This window comes from Heptranchias perlo, chromosome 23 (genome assembly GCF_035084215.1).
Source record: "Heptranchias perlo isolate sHepPer1 chromosome 23, sHepPer1.hap1, whole genome shotgun sequence".
Classification (NCBI taxonomy): Eukaryota; Metazoa; Chordata; class Chondrichthyes; order Hexanchiformes; family Hexanchidae; genus Heptranchias; species Heptranchias perlo.
Genome location: NC_090347.1, coordinates 17,476,465 through 17,488,942, shown reverse-complemented (window position 1 = coordinate 17,488,942; position 12,478 = coordinate 17,476,465). Strand labels below are relative to the sequence as shown.

Here is a 12,478-nt window from a genome sequence, read left to right as displayed (position 1 = left end):
AGGAGGCCATTCGGCCCATTGTGCCTGTGCCTGTTCAAAAGAGCTGTACAAATAGTCCCACTCCCCACCTCTTTTCCCATAGTCCTGCAAATTTTTCCAATTCCTTTTGCTCAGTTTCTTTTTCTTTGCTCAGTACCTTGTAGGGTATACCAACTGACTGCTGATATATTATTAAGATATGGTTAGTAGAAGTTGGGCAGTTTCGATTTTATCTGATCATGCCCTATTTAAAAGCAAGATTTTAACAGTACAAAGCTACATACAAAGTGGTACTGACAATAAAATGACAGTCTGTGTACAGGAGAGGGGCAACAGCGGACAGCCATTGACTTTCCATGGACCTGATGGAGATGGAGCTGTCTTAGGAAGTAAGACGCAGTGCATTAACTAGCCTGCAAAGTTTTAAAAAATGACACATATAAACTGCCCCAGTTACAGAACATGTGAAACAACATTTCACTACATACCTGAAAGGGCCTGTAATTTGCAAGTGATGGAATGCATTTATAGGTTTTGGTGTTACAACAGCCAGAGCAGCGCTCTATTTCAACACATGAAGGCCACAGAAAGAAGCCCGCTGAAGTGGGGTCCACTTTATACCGAGGAACCTCTACCGAAACGACTCTTGTTTTACATCCAGCTGATTTTGTCCTAGAGTATCCTTTGATTACAAGAAAAGAAAATAGCAAAATTATAGTTTTCACATTATAATCTCATCTATATCTACAATATATTAAAATCCAACCTCTCCCACCCCGCCTGCCTTCCCAGGTTGTTCCAGTCTATTGAAATAAAATGTTGCAATGGTAATCATGATGTGGAGATGCCGGTGATGGACTGGGGTTGACAATTGTAAACAATTTTACAACACCAAGTTATAGTCCAGCAATTTTATTTTAAATTCACAAGCTTTCGGAGGCTACCTCCTTCCTCAGGTGAACGATGTGGAAATGAAGTCCTCGAAATGAAGTCGCATTTATAATTCACAGAACAATGCTGGTGATAACAGACAGTTTTTTCAACTGCCCGTTGCCAAGGCAATCAGTGTGCAGACAGACAGTTGTTACCTGCCAGGTCTCAGAATATACAAATCACCAAAAAAAACAACAAACAAAAAAAAACAGAGATAGAGAGGTAGAAACATAGAAAAGGCAGCAACTGACCCGTTATATTAAAAACAGATAACATTTGTTCGCTCTGGGTTTTTTTTTTTTTTTTTTTTGTTTGTTGTTTTTTTTGGTGATTTGTATATTCTGAGACCTGGCAGGTAACAACTGTCTGTCTGCACACTGATTGCCTTGGCAACGGGCAGTTGAAAAAACTGTCTGTTATCACCAGCATTGTTCTGTGAATTATAAATGCGACTTCATTTCGAGGACTTCATTTCCACATCGTTCACCTGAGGAAGGAGGTAGCCTCCGAAAGCTTGTGAATTTAAAATAAAATTGCTGGACTATAACTTGGTGTTGTAAAATTGTTTGCAATGGTAATGGTGACAGCTGCTGTTCTTATTTCTGCCAGAGGATGGCGCTGTTACCTCCAAAAAAAGTATCACAAAAATACTTGTTATTTCTGCCTGCTTCAGAGGTGGCGCTGTAACATCTCTCAGCCTGTTACAACAAACAATGCCATGGTCGATTAACACTCCCGCCTTTATAAAACATGTCCTTCAATTAATCTTAGCAAAACCATAGGAGATCTGCTATAAAACATGTCCTATTCTTATAAAATAAAACCATTGAAAATAATAAAATCAAATCACTGAAAATATTTTTTTTAAATTAAGTTGAATTTTGTATGTAGCTTATAAGGGTAATTTTCTGACTTTGTGCTCCCGGGGAAGCCTCAATCACCAGCAGCACATATCAGAAACTTGGGTCTGCGCACAATTTTCCAACCATTAATGGTCAGAAAACATGGTTTAAATACCATTTTCTTCCCCACTTATACGAATGTAAGAACGTAAGAAGAGCTTGGGGTGGGAAAGATATTTTGGTCATTGAAACGTATCCCTCAAGAAGGAGGCCATACAACCCACCAGTGACTACAGCAACATGTAGTTACTTACAAAAGATAAACTTTGCCTCATAATTGTACTAAATTAGAAATAGTTTTTGAATCCATTTCCACTAATCACGAACAGTGCTTTAACATTGAAAAGAAAAACAGAATTGCTCAGATAGTCTACAGGACCTCGCACCGTAGCCTCCCATATGATACACAGTATACCACTAATTCGGTTATTCCCACCTTCTTGTCACTCTGGGTTGTGAACATTGCACTCAGCTGTTACTAGCGATGACGTGCACTGCTTTTACTTTCACTGGATCATATTCTCCGAGCCTGAAATTATCCAATTTGAACCTTCAACAATTCGCCTGATTCAACCAAATTTGGATCTCTTCTAGGTTTTAATTTGGGGTGTTCCCCCAACCCAATTATCATACCCTTTCATGGAAATCATGGCAGTGCTGCTTTTAACTGTCATTAGCATTCTTCTCAAAACAATCTCCACAGTGGCACTGTCACAACATTGGACGTTACTATTTACATTGTTTCACGTCTAAAAATGCAGTGAGCACAACAGATGTTGAGGAGGAAGTTCAAGGCTCTGGATCTTGCTAACATTTATAAACTGTTTGAGCTGCATTCGTGTGGCTTACCCTTCAACTGAATTATAGCCCTTTAAGTGCCTCTGTCCTATTCATTATTCTATATATAATTAGTATACTGTTTTTAACTCAGAAGGTCATCTTGATAATGTAACATTTTCAACTTGTACCATATTACAGCTTATTTTCAGACTTTTAAAAAAAAATTATTTCTCTTTGCAAGTTAAGCCTCAGTCATGTTAAGTGGAATGACATTTGCTGATAGCTTGAGTAGATCTTTATTTCATTATGAAAAACCAGAACTCTTTAAGGACAGAGTTTTACGAATCTAACTTTGGTTTTGTTTGTGCAAACAAGTAAACCTTTAACACAGAGGGGTAGAAATTGGTTATGGCTCATTCTCGGGCGCATAACCAATGGCATTCACAGATGTCCCCAAACCGGGAGGCCCAAAGTTTGCCTGAAATTGGGCTTCAGGCCACATTTGCTTAATTTGAGCAAGCTGTTCATGCCTGTCAAACCTCCACATTCAGCTTGCCCATTTTGCTTGCAAAAATGTCGGGCCACCCAAGGGTACGTCCCAGAACGGGGATGGATAGCGGCAACAACGGGGGCGGGTGGGAGCAATCACGAATACTATGGAGTCAGGGGAGTAATCCTGCTCCTCTAGGCTCCACAGAAATGTTTTTGGAAAAAAATGTAAATAAAACCTAACCTTTTGTTGGCGGCTGCTGCTTAAACCACAGAAGCCACTGAAGAATCTTGAGTGCCTTCCCTTCTCATCACAGATCAATTTCTGTAAGGGGGCCTAAAACAGGAGTTAGGCCTCTCATTTACATATGTAAGGGACAATGTTCCCTCTAATTTTTTTCGGCCACGTGCGGAATGAAATTGGGTTTGTGCACCAACATAAAGGCTGTGAGAGTCATCATAAAAAAAACAATCACAACTTTGAATATAACATCTTTTTAGAAAACATCATTCAGGATAAATAACAAACAGAACAAATGTACAAAATAATTGATAATTGTAACAATTTAATGTTATATTTGCTGATATAATTTATGAAATGGGTTTCTTAAGTTGCACCAGGATTGAGCAGACCAGTCTTGTTTTATTGTATTAAAAATTATCTAATGGGAATGATTCCAAACAGCTTTTTGTTGAATCAGCTCAATGACTCTGATTCAAACAGAAATAAATTGTGTGCAATCGGAATTTTTAAATTGAGTCAGAAATACAAAAGAGCTGTTAAATCAGTGTGAATTTGGGGATAGGGAACAGTTTAATTAAAGCTCTCCCCTCCCCCTCTCCATTGAATCCTCAGCAGGGTTTAAAAAATTATTGCATTAAAATTGTACATCTTGCAGGTCTCATTAGTTTTAGAAGCCTCGTCTCTGATTGGGTGGAGAAGCCTCGTCTCTGATTGGGTGGAGAAGCCTCGTCTCTGATTGGGTGGAGAAGCCTCGTCTCTGATTGGGTGGAGAAGCCTCGTCTCTGATTGGGTGGAGAAGCCTCGTCTCTGATTGGGTGGAGAAGCCTCGTCTCTGATTGGGTGGAGAAGCCTCGTCTCTGATTGGGTGGAGAAGCCTCGTCTCTGATTGGGTGGAGAAGCCTCGTCTCTGATTGGGTGGAGAAGCCTCGTCTCTGATTGGGTGGAGAAGCCTCGTCTCTGATTGGGTGGAGAAGCCTCGTCTCTGATTGGGTGGAGAAGCCTCGTCTCTGATTGGGTGGAGAAGCCTCGTCTCTGATTGGGTGGAGAAGCCTCGTCTCTGATTGGGTGGAGAAGCCTCGTCTCTGATTGGGTGGAGAAGCCTCGTCTCTGATTGGGTGGAGAAGCCTCGTCTCTGATTGGGTGGAGAAGCCTCGTCTCTGATTGGGTGGAGAAGCCTCGTCTCTGATTGGGTGGAGAAGCCTCGTCTCTGATTGGGTGGAGAAGCCTCGTCTCTGATTGGGTGGAGAAGCCTCGTCTCTGATTGGGTGGAGAAGCCTCGTCTCTGATTGGGTGGAGAAGCCTCGTCTCTGATTGGGTGGAGAAGCCTCGTCTCTGATTGGGTGGAGAAGCCTCGTCTCTGATTGGGTGGAGAAGCCTCGTCTCTGATTGGGTGGAGAAGCCTCGTCTCTGATTGGGTGGAGAAGCCTCGTCTCTGATTGGGTGGAGAAGCCTCGTCTCTGATTGGGTGGAGAAGCCTCGTCTCTGATTGGGTGGAGAAGCCTCGTCTCTGATTGGGTGGAGAAGCCTCGTCTCTGATTGGGTGGAGAAGCCTCGTCTCTGATTGGGTGGAGAAGCCTCGTCTGGCCACTGGCAAAGTCATTGGTTTCGATTTTACTTCCCAGTCTGGTTTCTGCACAGCTGCATTTCCTAGCAACATGGTAAACAATGTGGCGGCTGGGGTCGGAGCCACAGGATTGGACACTTGGACCTCCGGACACTCCCCAGCACCAGAGGCAGGGCAGCCTGCCTGGGGCTGGAACACTAGGGACTGAGAAGGCAGAGCTGGAGAAGGGCCTGGAGGTCCGGGCACTGGTCAGTGTGAGAGAAGGGCCCGGTGACTGGTATGGCATGCGGACGGAATATTTAAATGCGCAGCCCACAACAGACTGCCACGCATGCACGCAGCTTAGAGGGGACGGTGAAACGGGACCTAATACCTATTTTAGGCAGCCGCCAGGGACATCACAAAAATGGCCCAACCCAAAAACAGGCATAACAAAGTCCAATGTCTGCCCCAGGCAATCATGGTCCCAGCTAAGAAATCCCATGAAAATTATGTTGGCTGTTGCAATCAAGAAAGTTCTTTAAGCAGTTCTGTTCATATTGGGTTTATGCTTAATATTTGGAGTTTCAAAAATGGTGGATCATGCATTTTACTGGAGAAATTCAGATAGCCTGCAAGGTGACAGTCACAAGGGGTCTATGATACAATTCACATATCAGGATGGGCAACTGTTTGTTTTGTTGCTGAGTGCATTTCAACTCCTGATCACATTATTGGTAGACTAGAGTCCCTAAAAAGGTATATATTCTTCATTTCAATTACAAAATATGATATTTCCAGCATAGCTTAGACAGTGTCCAAGAGATGGGACAGTGATCTGGGAAGTAGCAGTGATGAATCTGGTACCATATGGACTAGAACTAGTCATGTAATGCATAGCTCTGTTGTGAAAGGTCCAGCATCGATTTGCAACTTTAGACCTCTCTAATCCCAACCTGTTCTCCCAAAGATACAACATTCACTGACATTCATATTACTGTGCCCACAACTTCATGTATGTCTTCTTTTCAGAGTAATAGAAAACTTTACATCTGAAAGAATGTCCATAGCTGAGGATGCAAGGACTCGTCCTTGCAGTGAAACAATTCTGAGAGAAGCATCATCACAGGCAGTACTCCTGCTAGTAATGAGAATAAAGCTGGCTATCAGATTATAGCCAAGGCTACTGATTCACAGTTTTCATACAGAAATGGACAGAACCGTAGAATACAACCCCAAAAGATCAGTTAAAATCCCAAAATTAAATGTATTAAAAACAGAATCTGCTTTATCTAGTGAGTGGCTCTGATGAATGCCCATGTTGCTTCTCGGAGCTGTACTTATTTCTGTTCTCCAAAGTCTGCTCCTCATTCACCTCCAGAACCACTTTCTCTAGATTTTCACTCAGATATACTTTAAGTGGGTTCAGGATTGAGATAAACTATTGGAAAGCTGGTGCAAACAGATGAGAATAACATTAATTTCCACTTCTGGAATCAAACATCAGATATGCTTCCAGAATTCAAACCACCGTATATCTTAAGATCTTCACAAATGAGAAAGGCCAGCTTCTGAATAAAATGATTAATTGTATGGAAGCACTTAAGATAATGGTCTACAGCAGTGTGTTTGTAATTGTAGACAGCCTTATATATAAAAAGCTGAAAGCAAAACAGAATGAGGCCCAAGCAAGTTGAAGTAACACCTAGCTTACTCTCATCCAAAGGTAGAGGAGAGAGGTGCTCCAGTTGATGAGTAGAATCTCATTGTCAAAAGAAAATGGAAGCTGAACAGAGAAGATTAAGGGGAGATTTGATTGAGGTGTTCAAAATCATGAATGGTTTCGATAGAGTAAATAAAAAACTGTTTCCAGTGGCTGAAGGGTCGGTAACCAGAGGACACAGATTTAAGGTGATCGGCAAAAGAACCAGAGGCAACATGAGGAAACATTTTTTTTTAACACAGCGAGTTGTAATGATCTGGAATGCAATGCCTGAAAGGGTGATGGAAGCAGATTCAATACTAACTTTCAAAAAAGAATTAGATAAATACTTGAAGGGAAAAGATTTACAGGGCTATGGGGGAAAAGCAGGGGAATAGGACTAATCGGATAGCTCTTTCAAAGAGCTGGCACAGGGCAGATGGGCTGAATGGCCTCCTTCTGTGCTGTACCTACTATGATACAATGATGAACTGGTAGTAATACTAGCAGACCTGCTATAAATGATCTTGGTTGGCTCTGTGGTGGTGATTCTTGCAGAACTGATAGGTGAAGCGGGCGTCCGTCATTGTTTGCCTTTTGTCCAGGGTGTTCATTAGTACTTTTGTTTTTCTCCAGCCAAAGTGGCACACCTTAAAAAACACAAATCACAAAAACCCTGCTCAGTTCAACAAGCATGCAACGCCAAGTCCAAATTTGCCGCTAGGCATCACGTGGCTGTGAAAATTACTCAGTTGGCGAAATGATAGGCCTGGACCTGCAATCACAGTGAGTGAAGAAGTCAGAAGATTCCAGAGACTGTTGAATTTGATGCAACTTGAATAGGCAATACCATCAAGGAACCACTTTTCATGAACCATTATTTCACAAAACTACAAAAGCATCAAAAATAGGGAGTTCTGGTTTCAACATTTTCACATCGTTCACCTGACGAAGGAGGAAGCCTCCGAAAGCTTGTGAATTTAAAATAAAATTGCTGGACTATAACTTGGTGTTGTAAAATTGTTTACAATGGTTTCAACAGGGCAGTGTTCTCTATTTCGTATACAAGACAGATGGCACATCATCAGTTCATGTAATAGGCATTGCAGCTATTGCATGTTAGGTCATTCTCCACACACTGGGTGCTTTGGTTATTATTGAAGGGCACTGTGAAATATAATTGTTAGAATCTGTTATCTGTGAACATACAGCTGGTGGTACCAATTACCATTGGCTAAGTAAATCAATCCATGTTACTTAATAGCGGGGATGATAACAGGCTAAGAGCAACAATACATGAAGCTTAATGCACGTTGCTCCACACATACTTTAACCTTTGTTCATTTGGACAACAAAAAGATGGCAATATCATCAAAATGGTAACATTTGTGACCATTTCCATCACTCCTTGAAAGTCTAAGGGAACTTCTAATGCAAACTGATACCAGAACACTGCTAGTCAGAGTATGACAATCACATGGAATATTTAGTGGAGCAAAACCAAGGCCTTTGAGATTATGCAGCACAAATATTAGTGTCCAGACACATAGGGGGTGATTTTAAACCCCAAGAACGGGTGGGAGTTGAAAATAGTTTTTTTTTGGATTGCAACTGCAAAATTTTCGGACTTTGCATTCCCAGTGGGAAGCCTGTACTTTTACGCACTGATGTTAATCCCGGAAATAAAGCCGGGTTGCGGTCGCGACCCAAAAAACAACTGTTTTCAACTCCCACCCGCCCCCAACCCACCCGTTCTTGGGGTTTAAAATCACCCCCATAGTGTGCTCTTATTGAATTCTTTTGTTGGCTATTTTAAGAGGTATTAACCCATTTATTTTAAATGGTTAATACCTCTGCTAAAATAAAGGAATTTCATATTATAGAAGAAGAAACATGGGCCCGTTAAGTGCTTGTTCACTAATACTTGCACAGCATGATCTCAAGACTAAAATGTCCATCAAACAGAATATTGGTGGAAACTTTTCAATGATAGATCATAGAGGAAACCTTGCTACAACTTTTTTTTGAAATCTGTTCCTGAATCTTAAGATCTTTGAACTATATTCATTCAGCTAATGCAAAACCCTTCTTGATGGAGCATGTTAAAAGGGAAGAGACTATACTTCAAAGTGAACCGAAATGGTGAGAAATTGAGAGGTTGGGGAACATTGGTCACCAGTGGTCTCATCTAATTAGATTTAATATGTGACAAGATTGTGATTAAGGGAAAATAAAATGAATATGACAAGATTTCAGCAGATGTTTTTGGCCATGAAAGTCAAAATGAATAGGATATATTAGAAATTAGAAGGGTAAAAGATCAAACAAAATTGGAATGCTTTTAAGAATATAATCATTGAAGGTCAAAAAATTATATAGCGTGTTCGTATTAGACAGATATAAAAATAATAAAATGGGACAACTTTGAGTTGGCATCAAGATGGCATACTTGACAATCCTTTTAGCAGGCTTGTAATCTGACACCTGAGTCAAGACGATTCACAGTACATCAGGGCACTACTGGCGGTTGGCTCGCCACCTTGGCTCATCGGTAGGACTTGGACAGACAGGCTCGTCAATGGGACTGCGATCCTTCATGCTTGGTTCCAGATAATCCTGCAAACCAATGCTTTAATTGGCAGGGTGGTCCTAGTTAAACAAGTAGTGAGAAATTTAACAGTGAGCTATGCTAGTAAGTTGCAAGGTTTTAGCTGGCTAAGCTCCAGCCTTGGTTCCTGCCAACCTGCACAAGTGGGCTGTGTCCCTATGGATAGAGAGTATGCACTCCATATCAGGCAAACAGAAACTCTGCTTATGTGAATTTCTCATTTGTTTGTTTTCGAGACTCATAAGCATAGTGATGGGTTCTTGTGTATTTCAGACACTTAGCCGACCATTAAAAAAAATCGGGAGTGCTTAAATATTCAGACAGCATCAAGACAAGGTAAGACTGCACTGAGCAGTACTTTCAGGAAGTGAGGGTAGGATTAAGGGGTGCTGTGCCAAAACTTCCTTTGCATTTCACTGGATGCAGAACATGATGTTGGAAGACAAATGGTTAGTGTTATTCCAAAATATGGAAAAGTCAAGAGGAATTTATAAACCTGTTTGTTTGGCATCTATAGTTGGAAAATATTTGCGTCTATAAAGAAAGAAAGAAACAAGCCAAGCACATTTGACATTTGCTTCCCTTTACCTCTGTCTGAACTCCTGATATTTGGTTTTCTTCCCAGTTTTACTTTCCTTAAATCAGATTTTTAAAATATTACTTGGCATTTTCTGTTACAGTTTTTTTAGTCTTTATTTTATGCCCCTTTATTTTGTTCCTTTGCTATTTAAAATCTTTTCTTTTAATCTTGCTCATTCCATTCCCCACACCATCACCTTTTCTGTGTTTGTCATGTCAGTCATTTACCCCCTCTTTGTCGATTTTTAAAATTTGCTTTCTCTTGTTTCTTCAGTGACGCTGCTAGTGGGAAGATTGAGCAAGATCAGACAGGGAGAGCAGTCTCTTCCATGGAAAGGGCTAAGCAAGTTTGGACAGGTAGCATAACCGTAGCTGGAGAAAGGACTGAACAAGACTGGGCAGAAAGGAGAACAAGTACAACAAACAACCACCTAAGAGAGAGAGAGAGTACAACAAACAACCACCTAAGAGAGAGAGAGAGTACCAAAAGCATTCTAATAACGTTGGAGGTGAAACCCAACGTTGAAACTAATTTCACTTTGACATGGATGTTTTTGCAACATGTTTTGATTCTGAAGAGCATAGACACAAAAATTACAAGAAGCTGGTGCACTGTAGCCGTTGAATGACTGAAGGTAGAGCAGCTTCAGAAGGCTGTGAAGCTGTCTTTGTATTAGTGTGTCTGATAATGAGCATAAATTATACAGAATTTTTTTATTAATTAGATTCCTTGGTGCAGCAGCTTGTTAAAGTCTTAAATTGCCACCTGAGAATTCAAAATCAACTTGGCCTTTATCAGTCAAATGAACCAAACTACAAATCCTCCAGCAGATAATGATCCATTGAAACTTTTGCAGAGAAAATAGCTGTGCCTAAAACTATAAAGAAATAAAGAGGCTCTTCAATGTAGTTTTCATGAAGTATGTTTTAGCACCATGTCTGGACACTTGGTTCAGGGCCTCTGTCCTAGAGCTGTTGGCTTTTGTTCCGTTCACTGATGACTTTGTGAAGAATTTCCAGACCATTCAGGACGTCCTGGACACAACCAGGAAGCTGCTGAGGAAGAAGGGACGATAATGAGGAAGAAGAGATGATAATAAGGCAGCAGCACGCACATCTGGACACAACATAGTCCACAGAAGGCCCATTGAGAATTAAAAACCATAGCAACACGAGCACTTTTGACCACTATTTTGATATTTACATAGAAATCCTGTACAAAGGCAGACCAACTAAGAAGCACTGTGGGTGGCACTCACTGCAATTACAAGTCAAGTAGCTACGCTGTCCTCACATTTGTGTATCGTCCAAGAGTTTTAAACACAGGCAATAATATTGTGCTTCATCACTGCACCCAAAGAACACTTAGTACCTCATATTCATAAAGTCAATTTGCCTCTGCTCAGTTATGACTATGAGACTAACATGGCTGTTGAATGATAATGAACAAAGAATTGAGTAAGTCATTATCGCTGTTGACTAGGACATACATACGAACATGACGGGCAGGAAAATACCAGATGGTCCATCAAGCCTGCCCCACACTCATGATGCTTGGAGCATCACAACTAGATCCTTCCTAGCCAGCTCCCCTCTCCCTCTTCTCCCCCCCCCCCATACCAGCATGGAGAGGCAAAAACCCAGGAGGAAAATAAGGGGAAAAAATGGAAGGTCTGTTGATACATTTCAGCAAAAAATAAAGCTGACTGCATATGGGAACAGACACAAATTCTTTTAAAATATCTCATTTTGGCAAATCCACAACACACTTCCACCACTTCTGAACATTCAAAACAGCAGTTAAACTGCATGGACTACAATAAATCCTCCTCAGCAACATATTTACAGAACACTCAAGATCATCTGATAGTTCTATTTACACTATTTCTCTTGTATCAGCTGAAAGCTGACGACTTTTACTTCACTCCCTAGTGGGTCCAATAGTTTTTCCATTGCAGCATGTTATTAAAAGATTTGTAATCGTTTATTTTCAATGGCACATTTCCAAACCGATGCACACATCAGGAGTACAGTGGGAAACTATGTAATTTGTATTAATATGATTTATTCACAGTTTAACAAAACATTACGTTAATAGGTATAAGAATGTGACATACATTTATGCTTGTTTCAAAATGCAACATTGCCAGTAATGTAAATCTTATACAATTTGCAATTCTGCAGCATCCTGTCTGAAAATTGTTTTTCAGAATGTCTTACAGGGCTGGTCTTTCACTGAGTTTCTCGCAGGCTGATATCAGCTCAGTTATCTCTACTTGGGATAAGTTACACAGTTACTTGCAAAGATTGCTAGCTGAAAAATTACTTTGAAACATACTTTTTAGCCAAATGTATGGTGGCCTGGTGGTTAGAATACTGAATCAACAACTCAGGAGATCATGAGTTCACAATCCATCCATGGCAAGTTATGAAAATGACTTCAATAAATCTGGGAACTTACAGGCTAACCACAGAAAATGATTATAAAAGTTGCCAGCTTGTTGCTAAAACTCAACTGGTTCACTAATGTCCTTCAGGGATGGGAACCTACCACCACTACTTGATCTGGCTGACATGTGACTCCAGTACCACATCATGTGTGAAAATAGCAATGGGTAATAAATACTGCTGCGAGGGTTGCCAATATCTCAAACAAATGAAAAAATATATATTTTGTTTAAGAACAAGACAAGCAGATATTGGCGGTGACCAGCCTGCT

The 12,478-nt window shown here is 40.8% G+C and overlaps 1 protein-coding gene across 4 annotated transcripts in view; it reads right to left on the bottom strand.

Annotated features, from left to right (window-relative positions):
* LOC137341380 (platelet-derived growth factor subunit A-like) overlaps window positions 1-12,478 on the bottom strand; it is a 48,435-nt gene that overhangs the window by 9,338 nt on the left and 26,619 nt on the right. For 3 of the 4 annotated variants that reach the window (XM_068004497.1, XM_068004499.1, XM_068004498.1), the window contains 2 exons: window positions 7,085-7,222; window positions 468-661 (listed from right to left, as the gene is read on the bottom strand). In XM_068004497.1, coding sequence (XP_067860598.1) covers window positions 468-661; window positions 7,085-7,222 — 332 coding nt within the window. The remainder of the gene's footprint in view (window positions 1-467; window positions 662-7,084; window positions 7,223-12,478) is intronic. The other variant, XM_068004500.1, reaches the window with a different exon arrangement.